The 19,917-nt window shown below is 37.4% G+C and overlaps 1 protein-coding gene across 1 annotated transcript; it reads left to right on the top strand.

Annotated features, from left to right (window-relative positions):
• Window positions 1-241: 241 nt before the first annotated feature.
• On the top strand, window positions 242-5,213 carry LOC126418800 (uncharacterized). Its single transcript, XM_050085777.1, has 2 exons — window positions 242-347; window positions 3,490-5,213. Exons 1-2 carry the CDS (start codon window positions 242-244, stop codon window positions 5,211-5,213), a joined length of 1,830 nt encoding a protein of 609 aa, XP_049941734.1.
• The last annotated feature ends 14,704 nt before the right edge of the window (window positions 5,214-19,917 follow it).

Raw genomic sequence — 19,917 nt, 5'->3', positions numbered from 1 at the left:
GTAGTTTTCCAACCATGGATATTCTTTCAACCAAGGCATCATGGAGGACTTGCGTCTCGCGACCCGCTGGTCGCGATGCTGATTGGCTGGCAGTTAAATTCATGACGTCATATACAGTAGCCAATCAGAAGCATAGGTGACATCTGAGGGAATGCAACATCTTTGCTACACACATTCTCGTATTCATAGTTGATGTGAGCGAATATCCTTGCACCGTGTGAGAGTGAGTTATTTCGTTGGAATGGGTGGTTCTGTTGCTTGTTACGTATGTGATCGAGAATATTCAGCAAGAAAGCATTTGAATGTTCATTTGAGAAATGTGCATAAAATTCAGCCAGGTGAAGAAGGTACGATAAAGTGCTCAAAAAGTGGGGTCTAGTGAAGCAGGGGATACAACCCGTCGGCTTTGAATAATGACGTCATTCCTTAGTCATAGATAGTAATGTCTTCACTTCGAGGCATAGATAATAAAACAGTTCTGTGTTCTAATAAGCGCTATCATTAAAATAATTGAATGTGAATCTAAAAGCAATCGCTTGATATTAGATACAGATGCTTCAGTAGCTGATAAGTGTTTTTTGGCTTTTAAAAAAAAAAAATCTCACGAGATACAATAAACTGATCCTAAGATACAGATGCTTCAGTAGCTGATAAGTGTTTTTTTGCTTTTAAAAAAAAATCTCACGAGATAGAATAAACTGATCCTACTTTATTAAGCAATCAATAAAAAAAACTAAACTAAAACATAACAGCAAAAGACAAGTGAAACGCAAAGGTTAAATAAACAATCAAAACATATAAAATGAAACAGGTTGCAAATGTAACGTACGTGTATTTCCACCTATTCGTAAGTAGGATCAGTTTATTCTATCTCGTGAGATTTAAAAAAAAAAAAAAAAAAAAAAAAAAAAAAAAAAAGCCAAAAAACACTTATCAGCTACTGAAGCATCTGTATCTTCTAATGGGTGCGGGAGTTCCGACTCACACCCACCCACCTCCCCAGGAGTCGGAACTCCCGCACCCATTAGAAGATACAGATGCTTCAGTAGCTGATAAGTGTTTTTTGGCTTTAAAAAAAAAAAATCTCACGAGATAGAATAAACTGATGCTAAGATACAGATGCTTCAGTAGCTGATAAGTGTTTTTTGGCTTTTTTTAAAAAAAAATCTCACAAGATAGAATAAACTGATCCTACTTTATGTTAGTAATAGCGGAGACGAAATAAACAGCACATCTACAATTTGTACCCCGTGTTCCACTTAGGGTTTACTGAAGCGGAGGATACATCGTTCAGGTGAAGAACAGGACAGTAATGCTAGTGAAAACAAAGAAATCGCCTTACGACAAACTCGTATTCCGGACTGTACTTAAGCAACACACTTCGAATGAGCTTTTAATTTGTATCGGGTTTCATTTGTGGTTTAGTGAAGCAGGGGATACATAGTTCAAGTGAACAACAGGACAGAAATCGACTACGCTGAACTCGTATCGCGTACTGCACATAAGCAATACAGTTTGAAAGACTTTCGAGATACAACTGACATACATGTAACGTGATGTATTCTTTGCTAGTAATTTCATTCATTTCTTTCCATTGTATTTTGCGGAGAAATACTAAGATACAAACACGCGATACCTTTAACGTGAAAATACTACTGGCCCTTACATATGTGAAATAAAGTTTATCTCTCTCGCATTCCTTTGTTTCTCAACATTCTCCTCAGCTCTTTCATCTTTGTAATACATGCTCTCTGGTGACTTGTGACGTCATTGTTCAAGGCCGACGGGTTGTATCCCCTGCTACACTAGACCCAAAAAGTGACTGCATCTTTAAATGCAATTTTTTGGCTAAGTTGCGCCTACATGTGGAGCAGGAGCACATGGTTGAGATGGTGAAAGAAATTAGTGAATTTCAAACGAAGGACGGTAAGTAAAGTGTACACTGCCTACTTAAATTAATATCGTCCATTATTATTACATACTTGTCTGACCCGTGGCCATTAGATCTTGTTTTTGTTGGTCAATAGAACATGTGCCTATTTGAAAACCTGAAAAGATGCATTTCACATTAACTGTGAACTTACTGTCTGCTACATTAAGTATAAGTTAAATTGTTGCAAATTTAAATGATTAAAATAACACCAGTAACTCGTGAGGGTATCTAACAGTGCAGGTTTTTTTTACTCCTGCTATGTACTTTGCACTTGTTGAATCTGAATGCAATTGTCTTTCATCGATGCTTTTGTTTTAGACTTTATGAAGTGGAAGTCTGAGGAGGAGAGAAAAACAAAAAGTAGTTTTGTCTCTAGTTACGGCACTAAGCGTTTAAAGAATGGCACTGCAAAAACCACCCTTTTATGCCACAGAAGTGGCACATTTTCTTTGAAGTCAGGTGGCAAAAGGTTGTGTAAGTCCCAGGGCACTTGCAAGATGGGAAACCATTGCGTTGCTGCCATAGAGCTTCACGAAGAAGAAAGTGGAATCTGTAGTGTCATTTACTACAGAACACATTTCGGCCATGACCAGAACATTGCTTTCCTGCATCTCAGTGGTTTTGATAGAGAAGCCATCGCTGGTGAGTATTACCTTAATTGTAGAATTTTGCTGGCCTTCAGTGATCCCCAAGTAAATATGGTGTGAAAGTTTCAGAATCCATTGTCAGGCTTGCTTTTAGTTATATGTAGTTGACTTTTATTATTTTTGCAGTGAAGGAGCATTGTTTTTTACTGCTGAGAAATTAATATTGTTATGGATATGTGATCTGGAGTAAAAGGTGTGAATATATCAATTGGCAGTTCATATGAATACAATTTGTGATGTTAGCATGAAAGCAGTTGTAAAAGACCAGATGTTGTGATCCATATTGACCACAATATTGGTGACTGTAATGCCATGTACTTAGGTGTGTGTGAGAGCAGGTGTAATGCATTACAGTAATGCAAGTGTGGAAATAAGTTCTGAAATACTTATGTGTTGCCCTGTGTTATTGCTTGTGTCATAGTAATCTATTTAAGAATAGATCATTAATGCATCTAATAGACTAAAGGTAGTACATTTATTGTTTCTTGTCCAGCATGTTAAACATGGTGGATCAGGGCATTTGCAACTACAATAATGGATTTGAGACTAGACAAAAACACCAGTTAAAATTCTCTGACATGTACTTGTAGACCTCGTAACCATTTGAAAATAGCATTGGTAGGTGAAACTGGGAAATATCACATTGCAACAGGTACTTTAATCAGGCCTGTTTATTCTCCCATCCCCAGTGTGTTAATAGTATCTTCAGTACTGTTGGAAGGGTACACTGAATATACTGTTAAGCCATTTGTTAAACTATCTAGTTTATAAGTACTTAGCAACTGTTATATTGCATGAATTTATTTTATTGGGGGGGGGGGTTACTACAGTGTCCTTTCTGAATAGTGTTTTCATGTACATACTCAGAATTGGCCTCTTTGTAGTTGGAGTAATTTTAAAATGTTGCAGGTAAAATTGCTGAGGGGGTCACTTTCAAGAGAATTCTGGATGATGTGCAGGACTCAGTTCATTCCAGCGGAGTGGAGAGGCTGCATCTCCTGACTCGGCATGACCTTCATAACATTAAGAGAGACTTCGCCATTGCTGATGATCAGCAGCATAACATTGATGAAGTCAGTGTTAGTATGTGGCAGGAGAAAATAAAAGACTGTGCTCTCCTCTATAAGAAAGAAGGCGAGGCCTGGGAAGATTTTGATAGGACTGACTCGGTGATAGTGTTAATGACTGACTACCAGAAACAGTTATTACAGAGATTTGGACAAAATATTGTATGTGTAGACTCCACACATTGTACAAATGTTTACAAACTGTTGGTGACCACATTGTTAGTGGTAGACGATTTTGGTTCAGGTATGCCTGTAGCATTCTGTGTTTCAAATCGGGAGACTACTTCCATAATGACTCATTTCTTTAGTGCTGTGAAAGAGAGAGCTGGCATCATAAAAACGTCTGTATTCATGTCCGACGACACTAATACTTTCCGTAGTGCATGGTCACGAGTCATGGGACCTGCAGAAAATAATCTACTGTGTGCTTGGCACATATACCGCAGCTGGCGGAATAATTTGAAGAAAGTCCATGGCAATGAAGAAAAGAAAGCACTTGTGTACAAAGCTCTTCGTACATTGCTGGAAGAAGTGGATGTAGACAATTTTAATGAGTTGCTGGAATCGTTCGTCGGGCAGCTTCAAGCAAATGAAGGTACAAGAGACTTTGGTGTATATTTCTCGTCAAATTACTTATTCCGGCCTCAGCAGTGGGCATACTGTCACCGTCGCAATCTGGGTATAAATACAAATATGCACCTTGAACCAGTGCATAGAGTTTTAAAATATTGTTATCTAGAGGGAAAAACAAACAATAGACTTGACAGACTACTTGTTGTGTTGATGAAATTGGTGCGTGACAAACTGTGTGCTCGAATGGTTAAATTGTATAAGGGTGGCCATTCATATAGAATAAATCTTATTGAGGCTCGTCATAAAGCTTCATGTAGTATTAAGGAGAATGACATTACAGTCAATACTGATGGTACAAAGTTTCATGTGAAATCCCAAACACATTGTGGTGTAACACATACTGTGATTTTAAATAACATTGAATGTAAATTGGAGTGCAAGTTGAAGTGCTCCAAGTGTAATATATGTATACATGCTTTCAGTTGTTCTTGTGTGGACAGTTTAATTCATTTGAACATATGCAAGCACATTCATGCAGTGTCAATGACGTATGCATTACATTCAAGTGCCACAGTTACACCAAGTGAAGCAACGGTGACAGAAGAGGCTTCTGCCATTTTGTGTTCACTGCAAACAAATACTGATGATCACGAGAACACATCTCTGGCCCGAGAACTAGTGTCCACATACCAAATTTTGATTAACCATGTCGGTTCAGGTAAAGTGTCCACAGAAATCCTGAAGTCGCTGCAGAAGGATGCAGCTCATTCGCTGTCACTTTTTCAATCAGACTGCAGGGAAGTTCCACGACGCCCCAGCAACGAGAAGGTAAAAGTGCAACGAAGACCTGGTAAATGTAACAAACAGCCAAAGGGCAGTTTGAAGAAATCAACTCTTGCTGAAAAAGCAAATATTGTTTCAGCACTGAGGCAGCCTGAAAGTGAGATATTAAATTTTCACGTAGATTCTGACCATAATTACTGTCGGTACTAAGTTTTAGATGTGTATGTGCTTCTGTACATTCCATGGTTTGTAGGCCTACTGGGGAAACTCGCCATGTAAAACAAAGAGTAACGCATTGTGCTTGGTACCCCTGTTGGTGATGTGGAAACCCAAGTGATATTAATAAAGAAAATAAAAACTTTTGCAGTGTTGTCTTTCAATTGATACCTTTATCCTTTTATTTGCATGTGCAATTAAAACCTTTATTTGAAATACTACTTGATTACATTAAGATGAATTGCTGTGTAACTAGTGGAGAAAATTGATGTCTGCAGAGCTTGTGTGACGTGAATTTGAAGCCCCTTATCACATGATGTACTGAAGTCTGTTGTAACAGTACATTGCAAAATAAAATTGCTTGCATAAAAATTAAAAAGATATTTTTCACTTCTGAATCACATTTCAGTTTGGTTCATTACTAAGAGTTCAACAGAATAAAATTCAGTGCACTTAAGCTAAGTATCTGATGCTCCCTTATATTTATTTAAAGGCTCTGAATGTAGCAACTTCCTGAAAAATTTTGTATGTGCATTCCTACAGTAATTGACCAAGGCAATTTGTGGTAAATTTTTAGAGTTTGTGGTCTCATGTGCTTTACATCTAGCAATTATATTTTTAGATTTATATACCTTTACTTGTCTTCAGTACCTATTGAGACTCATCTTTCAGAATAGGAGTTTTTATGTAGATAGCAAAGAGGAAAACTTTAAACTATTTTGGAGTCATTCGCCCAATTTTTATTGGTACAAAAGATGCTGTAACTGGTTCTTTCTAGTCAGTACAGCAGTTGTTATAAGTTGGCCTTTAAGAGACTTTACTGTAATGTAGAGAAGAATTTCATCATTACTGCATAAAGGTAATCCTATTTTCATGGATCTTAATTGTGCGCTTTCTTTCACTGAATATTCTTTACAAGTTGTCAGTGGCTTTTTTTTTAATAGACAATAAGTGTCTGAGCTGCAGTAACTGTACTTACAGTAAAGATGTTTCACCTGTTTTTTGTTCACACTTCACGGATGAGAACACCTCATTCCTGTTTTTGCAGTTTTAGAACATTTTACAGAGTGAAAGGAATTTGCTATCCTGGTCACTTTCTTCCTTTTTTTAGCTACACATATTTCTCAACATGATATGTTTCAAATGTAAGTATTTTACTTCAAAATGGACACTATGCTGCTAGGATATTGAGAGCAATAGAAGTAATAATTGATTCTGAGACACCAGAAATTGTGTGGAAGAAAATGTAATCAAGATGTACAACGTTCTTTTATTTGTAAGGTATGTGACCATTCAGACTTTCCATGTAGTAATTCCATGGAAATGCTTTAATTGCTAAAAACTTTATGGGTTTTGAGTCATCATCAGATAATTGTGCCAAGTTTACACTAAAGACAAATTATGAAAGCTAATACATAATAATTATGAGGCAAAAGTAACATCAGGAATGAAAATACATACTGGGTACAAGTACCTACAATATGCTTAGGCAGGTTCATATGAGTTAGCAATACAAGAAAAACACACCGTCTCGTACGCAATTGCTGGTAGGCTTGATTGTATTGTTTTTAACTTGCACCAGATGGCATTGATGTCAAAGATTGAGACAAACCAAGACATAGCTTTTATAATACACAAAACAATGTAAATATTCCAGCCACATTTTTTGATACAAGAGACTTGCAATGTTTCAGTGGACAGGAACATAAGGGAGGCAGAGTTGCTATATATTTAAACAGAAAGGTAAAGGATACCACTTTGTGGACAGACAGAAACATACAGAAACTGTCTTGAAGCAGTGGCTATACAGAGAAAGGAAGAAGAGCTTAATACTAGGGCAGTACTGATCTCCAAGTTGTCAGGTAAGACATTTTCTCAAGTAACTGCATGTACTACTAGAAAAGGATACCAGAGAATTCCCTTAAATAATAGTAGTAGGTGGTAGGATAGTATAAAAACACTAGAAGGCAGTTCTCATTCAAGAGACTTATATGATCTAATCAGATCTTCACAACCTACATTGACAGGGGGTGGCATGCTGCTGTTCCACCATTAGCAACACTGGTAAATCATGTCGTCAGTCTATACAAAAAGTTCATGTATTAAATATTAATTTCAGACCATTGCAAGTTGTTGATAGAAATAATTGACAAATCAAAACACGATGCATTTACATTTATGGATGTAAGACAGTAAAAATAAATAAATATGTTACATTTAGCTCACAAAAATGGAGTGATAATAATAAAATTTTATTGTCATTCAGCTTGTTAAAGCAATAGACAAAGTCAAGAAAATACATTTCCCTGTGTATTTTAGTTTGTGTGAAATGGACAAAAGTAGAAACCACATGTTACCAAGCAGTACTTTCCTCTTAAATAATTCAACAACAGTGTAAAAAGGATCAATTACTAGTAGCTTATACAATTTGGCTTTAAAAACATTTACAAGTAAATCTTTAAAATCTTTGTTTAGTCTGTTAAATGTACTTAGTCCAAGGACTAGGTAGGAGTTCTGTGATTTACATAGTCTATGACATGGCATGTCTACACATGTTCTGTTTCTAGTATTACAGGTATGAATATCACTTCTCAATACAAATTTTGAAACATCGTTTCTAATGTACAACAGAACATTATAAATGAATAGTTTTACTACTGTTACACATTGCAATTTAACAAACATAGTTTTACAGTGTTCTGATTTACTGGAATCAGTAATTATTCTCAATACTTTCTTCTGCAAAAGCAAAATATCATTTATGTGACAATTACTACCCCACAATAAATTCCACATGATAAAATGCTTGGAAGAAAGCAAAATATGCTGATCTTACATAGTTGTCTGGAACATATATTTTTAAATTCCTAATTAAATAAATAACTCTTGAAAGTCTACCTAATATATTTCAATTTGTTATCAGTTGTAACACCTAAAATTTCAACAGTTTCTAGTTCATGGTGCTTACAGATCTCCGAGCTAATGAAAAGTTCCTGGGTTTTACTTTTAGCAAGAAACCATTTGCTCTGAACCGTAATGAAGATTAAGTAAGCGTATTTTTGGTCAATGTTTTCAGTATGGCTAGATCTGTGCTTTTATTTCGAAAAGTTGTATCACCAGCATACAGTATTGTGTGAGAGTTTGTGAATAAAGGTAGATCAAATATTCTGAGCTGTTGCTCATCAACACTGGTTAGCGTCCATGTTTCGCATCCATAGGTTACAGCTGGCCTGATCATGACCTTATATAGTTGCAGTTTCAGCTGCCTATTTAATAATCTAGAGGCCAGCAACTTCTTAAACATGGGAGCATCTATTACAACTTAGGATGCGGATGCGCAGTGTTATTTCAGTTAACATGGAATTTATGCTGTTAATATTAGAGCCAAATATCATCTCCACCATCTTTTGTTTGTAACTTCTGTCTCAATCTGTCTGGGTACTCCTGAACAGTAGACCTATCTTTCAGTTGTTCTATATTCCATTTCTTTACTCCGGTACTACTTCCTCTGGCAGCCATGCCAAGTTTCTGTCTCACTTTGGCTCTACATCTACTTGGTAACTCTGCCATTCATGCTTAAGTGCCTGGCAGAGGATTCATCGAACCATTTTCATACTATTTCTCTACCATTCCACTCTCGAATGGCGTGTGGGAAAAGGAACACCTAAATCTTTCCGTTTGAGCTCTAATTTCTCTTATTTTATTATGATGATCATTTCTCCCTACTTAGGTGGGTATTGCGTTCGGAAGAGAAAGTTGGTGATTGAAATTTTGTAAATAGATCTTGCCGCAAAGAAAACCGCCTTTGTTTCAGTGACTGCCACCCCAACTTGCGTATCATGTCAGTGACACTCTCACCCCTATTGTGCGATAACACGAAACGAGCTGCCCTTTTTTGCACTTTTTCGATGTCTTCCATCAATCCTACCCGGTAAACATCCCATACCATGCAGCAATATTCCAGCAGAGTACGGACAAGTGTAATGTAGGCTGTCTCTTTAGTGGGTTTGTTGCATCTTCTAAGTGTTCTGCCAACAAAGCGCAGTCTTTGTTTTGCCTTCCCCACAATATCATCTATGTGGTATTTCCAATCTATGTTGCTCGTAATTGTAATTCCTAGGTATTTAGTCAAATTGACAGCCCTTAGATTTTTGTGATTTATCATACACCCAAAATTTATTGGATTTCTTTTAGTACCTATGTGGATGACCTCGCACTTTTCTTTGCTTAGTGCCAATTGCCACTTTTCGCACCATACAGAATTTTTGAATCATTTTGTAATTGGAATCGATCATCTAATGATTTTACTAGACAGTAAATTACAGCGTCATCTGCAAACAATCTAAGGGGCTGCTCAGATTACCACCTAGAACGTTTATGTAAGTCAGGAACAGCAGAGGGCCTATGACACTACCTTGCGGAACGCCAGATATCACTTCTGTTCTACTCAATGATTTACCATCTATCACTATGAACTGTGACCTTTCTGAGAGGAAATCACGAATCCAGTCACACAACTGAGATGATACTCCATATGCAAGCAATTTGATTAAAAGTCACTTGGGAGGAACGGTATCAAAAGCCTTCTGGAAATCTAAGTAGGTAACGGTCAGAATTAGCTCCTTGGAAAGTGCGCTCATTTTGCATATCAGATGCTCACATCTTTGATATAAAGATATGGTCTATTTGGTTTGCTTCATTTGTTTCTGATATTTTCCATGTCCCTTTGTAGATATTTTTCCTTGGAAAACAGGTACTTACTGCCTTCAGCTTGTTTGCAGAAGCAAACTGGGCAACCCTCATACCATTATTATTACTTTCATCATGCAGACTTTCCTTACCAAACACACTTCTGAGTGCCTCTTCCTTTCCCAGTGTGGCGTTCATAGGTCATATCAACAATGAACAAATTAATCTTTGACCTTAGATCACTCTTCCGAGCCGCAATATTAATTCATTCAGTCTGCATTTGTATCTCGTGTCATGTACATGTGTCCGACTACAGTAAATATATATACTTATGTGCAGACATTTGTGGAAAAGTTTGTTCAGTATACCTCTATACACATCCCATTCCCATACCAGTTTTCCATTATAGTCGCCAAAACTATTTTCGGATCATATCTGGGTATTCTGCCGCGCACTTCCAGTAGTTTATCATAGAAGATGTCTACAGTATCTTCATCTGATTCTTCTATTGGTGCATATACATTAACAAAGGTCACACTGTGAAATATGCCTTTCATACGCAGAGTACATATCTTTCATTATATGGGGTAAAGGTGATAACTGATTTACGCATATCCTTGGAGACTATAAACCCAACTCCATACTCCCCTAGTCTTTCATCTTTTCCTCAAAAGTACATCAAGAATGTCTGCTTATAAATCTCTCCTCTTCCCTTTCACCTGATTTCGTGCGGTGCAAAATCTCCCATTCCATACCTTAGCACCTCTTCTGCAACACTATTCATCACTCCTGTTTGCAACAGCGTGCGCACGTTCCATGATCCAAATATAAGCGTTCATAAATCCATATTCCTGTTTCCTATCAGTTTGTCTACGTAGGGGCAGTGTGGCATTCCTTGTTGAATTATTCACAATAATAGATTTTTACAAGGCACACAAACCCTGTGCTCAACTCCCAACCTGGAAGACCAGGCTTTCATTTCGGGGCTAGCTCCCCTAGAGGGGTTGACAACCTATAGAGTCCCCCTACCCTATGGTGTGGGACACACTTCGTCTAGCTCCTCAGACGAGGCCACTCTGGCTTGGGTGATCCTGCCAGTAGCTACACTACCACTGGTACAGCTCTCAACCTCATCACAGCACAAAAAGCCTCCCACGCAGTGCTGTAGGTGCCTACGATAAGGTGGTGTCCCCTGATAGGGTATCATTAATCATTAACAGAAACGATAAAGATCCGAGCACTGACACTTGTAGCATTCCAGATCTAATATAAACCAAATTTTACTTCTCTCTACCAATGCACACAACTTGTTGGCAGTTCTCTAGGAAAGATTTAAACATATTTATACTGTTGCCATCAAAACCATAATAGAGTACCTTATTCAACAAAGTATTATGCTCTACACCAGTGGTTCCTAACAGGTGGTCTGCGGATCCCCCGGGGTCCGCGAGCTATGCCAGAGCAAGATGCTATTAAAATAAAAAATATATTTCATATGATAACAGATTTTTTGTTTTGGCCGCTTCCTGCATGAGCAGAGCTTTAGCGAATGCTAACTTCTGCGTCTAGCATCTTCCTAGAGCCAACTGACACTAGCACACTTAGTGCACAACTAGAATTAACTAGAGGCAAATAGTTCTGTTGTATGCTGTTAGACAGTGTGCGCTGCCTCTTTGCAGCTGACAACTGACAGTCACTTTCCACAGAAACTCGCATTTCAGATGACAATCGACCATTGTTAATTTATTGCCAGAGATTTCACAGACCACGTTGTTTACATATTCAATATTCTGTATTAAAACAGTAGTGTTTGTAAAGCATTGTTTTTCGTGGAAGCTACGGTTCGCGTAGTTAAAAACAGACCATTGGTTAAAAAGTGGTTCATTAAAACGAGAAAAGCCTACAGATGAAGAGGAAGATAATGCATCTGATGTTCCAGCAAGTAAGTGAGTGACTCTCGAACCGAAGTTGTCAGTGTCCATTGAACCTAAATTGTCGGCATCCCTTAAACCTAACCCTTCCAAGATCAGTGTTAAGCTTACTGGAAAAATTAGAAAATATAACTCTGATTACTGGGAAATCGGTTTTACTTTCACTTGACCTGAGCAACAGCCTAAACCTCAATGTGTAATTTGCTATGAAAGCCTTTCGAATGAATGTATGAAACCAGCAAATCTCTGGTGCCATCTTGAAACAAAGCACGCAGAGTACAAAAGTAAGTCATTAGATTTTTTCGAAAATAAATTAAGAGAGTTGAAAATATCTCATAAAACAATTACCAAACACTGTGGTGCAAAAATAAATGAAAATGCAACCCATGCATCTTACGAGGTGGCTCAGCTTGTTGCTAAATGTGGGAAAAAACACACAATTGCTGAGGAACTTATACTGCCATCAGCAATAATACTTTGCAAGAGAATGTTAGGTGATGCAGCTGCTAAGATAACAGGAACTGTCCCACTCTCAAATAATACTGTTCAAAGACAAATTACTGATATGGCAGTTAACGTGGAAGAAACATTGCTGGCTAGACTTTGCATGAGTGACATGTACGCTCTACAATTGGATGAAAGCACAGACATATCAAAAAAAGCCATAATGTTGGTTTTCGCATGATTCTTATGGGAGGGCCAAGTGTTCGAAGATTTTCTTTTTTCATGCGAACTACTGCATACAACAGCAGGCAATATTTTTACTGCATTAAATAATTATCTCAATGAACATGATGACACCTGGAAAAAAGTGTAGGCTTGTCGACGGATGGAGCAAAGTCAATGGCTGGCAAAAAAACAGGACTTCTACCTCATATCAAAGCAGTAGCCCCTGAGGTGAAATGGACTTACTGTTGTATCCTTCGTGAAGGCTTAGTAGCCAAAAGATTGCCTGAACCTTTGCAAAAGATACTTAACGAAGTAGTTCAAATCATCAACTACATTAAAACTCGACATCTGCAATCCAGATTATTTCATTTGTTGTGTAAAGAGATTGGCAGTGAGCATGAGCAACTTCTTATTCATACGGAAGTAAGATGGCTTTCTCAAGGTAGGATCTTGTCAAAAGTTTTTGAATTTAGAGATGAGTTTCGTGTCTTCCTTCTTGACACAAAGTACGCGGATTTTCTCACTAACTTCTCTTGGCTTTGCTCAGTTGTGTACTTAGCTGATGTATTTGAACACTTGAATGTGTTAAACTTGAGTTTACAAGGAAAAATGTAGACATGTTCAAAGTTGAGGATAAGATTAGTGCTATGGTCAAAAAGTGTCAGATCTGGGCGTCAAGTATAGAAAACGAGTCACTAACTGACTTTTCTACTTTAAAAAAATTCTTGGAGTCATCAGAGGAGAGTTTGCCTGACCAGATCAAGATCAATGTAGCCGAGCATCTACGCACCCTAGCCACCACTTTTAGAGAGTATTTCCCTGAACCTGACGACAGATGGATTCAAAATCCCTTCAGATGTGAAGAAATAGACAAAATCCAAGGCCTCACTGAAGAAGAGCAAGGTCAACTTGCGGATCTGTCCAGCTGTGGTATGATGATAAACATTTTCATTGGTGATAAAATTACAGACTTCTGGGCAACAGCACGCAAGGACTACAAGAAACTTGGAGATAAGGCAATGAAAAAAATCTTTCCATTTGCAACCACATATTGGTGTGAGCAAGCATTTTCTTCCATGTGGTTCATGAAAAACAAAATATGGGAATCGGCTCGACGTGCGGTCGGATTTCAGAGTGAAAGTTTCAAGTTTGGAACCTAATATTTCAGAAATAAGGGATTCAGAGGTCAGATTGAACTCATCTCATTAAGAACTGAAAATTAAAACTAATTGTATACTGATGGAGTACTCTGTTGTAACTGTATTTTTTTCAAATAAATAATACTTTGTATGAAATTAGTGTTTTCTTATTTTTCACATGTCTACTCAATGCAATCTCAAGTGTAGTACACTTGAAAGACCAATACACTCAGTTTAAATTTTTTCCTGTCATTTTCAGTTCATACTCAATTTTTTTAAGGACTTTGTTATGCTAAACACCCAGATTTGAAGGCAAAGATTTTGAGCAATAATCAAAAATTTAACAATAACGATGATGGCTAAATTGAAAAAGTTTTAAGCTCAATATTTTTTCAATAATGAATATGTCAATGTTTTTTCTAAGTACCAGAAATAGAAAACTTATAAAAAGACTCTTAATTTGGCTTTATAGGTACTTGATACTGTGATATGACAAGGTACCAATCATGTTCAATGAGGGGGTCCTTGAGAAAATTTTGTTGGGAAGCCCTGCTCTACACAATCAAAAGCTCTGCTCAGGTCACAAAACATAGCCGGATCGTAGTCCCTAGTGTCGAACACAACTAGGACAAATTTTACTTGTGAATCCATTGAGTCAGTTGTGCATTTACCTTTCCTGAACCCAAATTGTTTATCATTGATTTGCCGAAATAAACACTAACTTTTTTATACATTATTGTTTCAAAAATTTTAGAAAAAAAGGAGTTATGGATATGAGCCTATAGCTAGTGGGACAGTTCTTTTCAACTTTTTTATATATGGACACAACTCTAGAAATTTTTAGTTTCTCATTGAACTTATTTTCATCTAGAGATTTATTTACACAATAAGTTAAAGGATAAATTACACAGTCAATAGCATCTTTAAACAAATTACATGACAAATCGTAGTAATCAACACTAGCTGAAGGTTTGAAATTTTTACCTATTTTCAGGATCGTACTTGGACACACTCCTGTGATAGTGCATGGGAAAGGCTTTTCAAAGCAGTTGTCGCTGATACTAACTGCACTTTCGGGAGGTCATTTATTAACTACTAATTTCTTCAAGAAAACTAGTGTTCTCTGGGTTGGAGCTTGGAATGTCAAAGTGGCAGGTAGGTTAGAAAATTTAAAAAGGGAAATGGTCAGGTTAAAGCTAGATATAGTGAATTAGTGAGGTTCGGTAGCAGCGGGAACAAGACTTCTGGTCAGGTGAACACAGCATTATAAATAGAAATTCAAGCAGGGGTAATGCAGGAGTAGGTTTAATAACGAATAAAAAACAGGAGCACGGATAAGCTATTACGAATAGCATAGTGAACGCATTATTGTAGCCAAGGTAGACATGAAGTCCAGGCCTACCACAGTATTACAAGTTTATATGCCAACTAGCTCCACAGATGACGAAGAGGTTGAAGAAATGTATGACGTTAAAAAAATTATTCACACAGTGAAGGGAGCTGAAAATTTTATAGTCATGGGGGACTGGAATTTGATAGTAGGAAAATAAAGAGAAAGAAAAGTAGTAGGTAAATATGAAATGGGGGGTAAGGAATGAGAGAGGAAGCTGCCCAGTAGAATTATGCATGGAGCATAGCTTAATCACAGCTAACAATTGGCTTAAGAATCATGAAAGAAGGTTGTATATGTGGGAGAGGCGTCAAGACACTGGAAGATTTCAGATATGTTATACAGTGGTAAGACAGAGATTTAGGAGTCAGGTTTTACATTGTAAGACATTTTCAGGGACAAATGTGGACTCTGACCACAACTTATTGGTCATGAACTGTAGATGAAAACTGAAGAAACTGCAAAAAGGTGGGAATTTAAGGAGGTGGGACCTGGATAAACTGAAACAACCTGAGGTTGTAGAGAGTTTCCGAGAAAGCGTTAGGGAACAATTGACAAAAATGGGTGAAAGAAATATGGTAGAAGAAGAATGGGTGGGTTTGAGAGATGAAATAGTGAAGGCAGCAGAGGATCAAGTAGGTAAAAAGATGAGGGCTAGAAGAAATCCTTGGGTAACAGAAAAGATACTGAATTTAGTTGATGAAAGGCGAAAATACTAAAATGCGGTAAATGAAGCAGGCGAAAGGGAATACAAACATCTCAAAAATGAGATTGACAGGAAGTGTAAAATGGCTACGCATAGATGGCTAGAGGACAAATGTAAGGATGTAGAGGCTTATATCACCAGGGATAAGATAGATACTGCCTACAGGAAAATTAGAGAGACCTTTGGATAAAAGAGAACAACCTGTATGATTATCAATTGCTCAGATAGAAAACCAGTTCTAAGCAAAGAAGGGAAAGCAGAAAGGTGGAAGGGGCATATAGAGGGTCTATACTAGGGTGATTTACTTGTGGGCAATATTATGGAAATGGAAGAGGATGTAGATGAAAATGAAAGGGAGATATGATACTTTTGTGTGAAGAATTTGACACAGCGGTGAAAGGCCCCAGAAGTAGACAACATTCCATTAGGACTACTGGTAGCCTAGGAAGAGCCAGGGCCAGGGCCAGGACAAAACTCTACCATCTGGTGAGCAAGATGTATGAGACAGATGAAATGCCCTCAGATTTCAGGAAGAATATAGTAATTCCAATCCCAAAGAAAGCAGGTGTTGACTCGTGTGACAATTACTGAACTAACAGTTTAATAAGTCATGGCTGTAAAATACTCACACAAAATCTTTACAGATGAATGGAAAAACTGGAAGAACCCAGCCTTGGGGGAGATCAGTTTGGATTCCGTAGAAATGTAGGAACACATGAGGCAATACTGACCCTACGACTTATTTTAGAAGTTAGATTAAGGAAAGGCAAACTATGTTATAGCATTGGTAGACTTAGAGAAAGCATTTGACAATGTTGACTGGAATACTCTCTTTCAAATTCTGAAGGTGGCAGGGGTAAAATACAGGGAGCAAAAGGCTATTTACAATTTGTACAGAAACCAGATGGCAGTTATAAGAGTTGAGGGACATGAAAGGGAGCAGTGGTTGGGAAAGGAGTGAGACAGGGTTGTAGCCTCTCCCCAATGTTATTCAATCTGTATATTGAGCAAGCAGTAAAGGAAACAGAAGAAAAATTCGGAGTAGGTATTAAAATCAGTGGGGAAGAAATAAAAACTTTGACATATGCCGATGACATTATAATTCTATCAGAGACAGCAAAGGACTTGGAAGAGCTATTGAACAGAATGGACAGTGTCTTGAATGGAGGATATAAGATGAACATCTACAATAGTAAAATGAGGATAATGGAATGTAGTCAAATTAAATCAGGTGATACTGAGGGAATTAGATTAGGAAATAGACACTTAAAGTAGTAGATGAGTGTTGCTATTTGGGGAGAAAAATAAATGATGATGGTTGAAGTAGATAGAATATAAAACGTAGACTGGCTATAGCAAGGAAAACGTTTCTGAAGAAGAGAAATTTGTTAACATTGAGTATAGGTTTAAGTGTCATGATTTCCTGAAAGTATTTGTATGAAGTGCAGTCATGTGTGAATGTGAAACATGGACAATAAATAGTTTAGACAAGATGAGAATACAAAGTTTCAAAAAGTGGTGTTACAGAAGAATCCTGAAGATTAGTTACATAGATCATGTAACTAATCAGGAGGTACTGAATAGAATTGGGGAGAAGAGGAATTTGTGGCACAACTTGACAGAAAGACTGGATTGGTTTGTAGGACATGTTCTGAGGCATCAAGGGCTCACCAATTTAGTATTGGAGGGCAGCGTGGAGGGTAAAAATCATACAGAGAGACCAAGGCATGAATACACTGAGCAGATTGAGAAGGATGTAGGTTGCAGTAGGTGCTGGGAGATGAAGAAGTTTGCACAGGATAGAGTAGCAGGAAGAGCTGCATCAAACCAGTCTCTGGACTGAAGACCACAACAACAATTTCTTCAATGGATTGGATACAAAATTTCTTACATTTGTCTGGGGTTATGGCAATATCATCTTTTTGGTTAGGGTAGACAATAGAGTTAATTTCACTTCCGACTTCTTTGCATTTTTTCTGTTATTATTTTATTTATTTATTTATTATTTATTTATTTATTTATTTACTTTTAAATGTTTAGTATATCATGTAGTTTCTTTGCTTCATTGATTGCCTGCTTATACTTACACTTAGCTCTACCATACAATTCTTTATACATTTCTGATTTACCAGTTTAGTACAGTCCAGAATATAGCATAACAGTAACATGGTTATAGAAAATCCATGGATAAACATTGAGAAACTTTCTATTCATCTCTAAGCTACTGCAAAAATATTGCATGCTGTAAGAAAAGCAAAAATATAATGAGAAAGAAATGGATCACACCAGTCATTCCATGGGGAGGAGGGGACCTGAAGCATCCATATGAGAGGCACAAAAAATATTAAAAATCGAACCAGTAATGAAGACTGCACGAACAGAGAGAGAGAGAGAGAGAGAGAGAGATTACTGCAGATTGCTAAAAGAAATGAAGACAATGTTCTTCAAGAAATCAATTACCCACTTAATATGGCAAAGACTGTCTGGACTTTGATTAGCACAGACAGAAAAGAAATACGTGCCAACAATAATGAAAACATAATACCTAAAAAAAGAAGGAAATGAATTTTTGGACCCACATTTCATCGATTTCATTTTCTATGAACACAATTGTAACTGTGGTAGACAATCTCGTATGACAAAATCCCACAAAACAAAAGAAAAAGAATAATATATTTCTTTAAGCATTGTAAATGTAACAGAGTGTTTATTTCTGTTTCTCACAAATGATCTGTAAATATAAAAAATAATCTGCAAAATGAAAATAAAGAAAAAAAAATGCTATAGGGCCCGATGACATATGTACAAGAGCAGTTAATTATTGTTCAGAGTTTCCAGTGGAGCCGCTGACGTTTCTAATAAACAAGTGTAGGGAAGAATCCCTGAGCCTCAAAGCCAACACAGTATTGGGTCAACTGCTTTTCATTCTCTATATAAACGATATGAGTACATTAAAGGGTCCAAATGTCATTATATATGCTGATGACATGGGTCAATGGAGGTGGCCAATCCCACCCGTCAGCTTTGGCCCATGACTTAAAGGTGTTGTGGTGTGTGACATATTATGGTGCAGAGTTTAGTTTATGAGTGTGTTTTATTTTATTTGTAGATGCTGTCTTGTTGCAGTTGGTGGTGTGTGTATGATCCGCATGTTATGTGGTGTACACTGGGTTCGTTTGGGACTCGGTGTGGAAGTGTGCTTTTATCAGTCGTGACTTCAATAGAACAACGAAAATTGATTTCAGTGAGTTAGGAATTAAGTTTCTGTTGTGTTTATGATTATTTGTGGCTTCTATTGTTAGGTATGGATATGACTTCTAGGTTTAATAGTGTGCGTCTGCGGCCTAAAATGGGGGACGACATATTGTCCTTTATTAAGATTCTGCAACTTTTTGGGCTTGTGGTGGAGATAGTGAAATGTGGCGTATGCAAGCTGAATATGTGATTATCCAGAGTTCTGGCATCTCTGACCAGGGACTGTTGGTGGGTTTTTGTTTTTGGGGGAGGGTGAAGGTTGGGTGAGGGGTGTTGGTAAGTTGTAGGTGGGTTGGGAATTGGTTTTTTTTTTTTTTTTTTTTTTTTTTTTTTTTTTTTTTTTTTGTGTGTGTGTGTGTGTGTGTGTGTGTGTGTGTGTGTGAGAGAGAGAGAGAGAGAGAGAGAGAGAGAGAGAGAGAGAGAGAGAGAGAGAGAGATTGGGGTGGCTGACCTAGTGTGTAGTGCCTGAACTTTTTTGGGGTAAATAGTCATTGTTTTTGGGTCTATTGTTCACGTGTTATGATGTTTGGTGGAGTTTTTATATGTTCTTCGGCTGGTGTTATTTGCTGCATGTGTTGGTAGTTTATGTTTTGGTATTGGCACTTGTGGTTGATTTATGTATCTTAGGGAAAGAACTCAATTCCAATTTTTTTGATATCATCAGTTGTATTTGAGCCATATAGGTCATGGGAAGTGTCTGATTCCAATTTGTCATGGTAACTATGTGAGTTTTGGTATCGTGAGCTGCTGTTGACTTATGTAGGTATAGGGAAGTGTCCGATTCCAATGTGTCGTCATAGCTGTTTTGGTATCGTAAGCTGCTGTTGACCTATATAGGTCAAGGAAAGTGTGCGATTCCCGTTGTTTCATGTGTTGGTTTTGTGGTATTAATACTTGCGGTGTGATTATAATTTTTGGG

The sequence above is a fragment of the Schistocerca serialis genome, chromosome 1 (assembly GCF_023864345.2).
Source record: "Schistocerca serialis cubense isolate TAMUIC-IGC-003099 chromosome 1, iqSchSeri2.2, whole genome shotgun sequence".
Taxonomy (NCBI): Eukaryota; Metazoa; Arthropoda; class Insecta; order Orthoptera; family Acrididae; genus Schistocerca; species Schistocerca serialis.
Note: the sequence above shows the minus strand (reverse complement) of the source record. Positions and strands in the feature narration are given on the sequence as shown.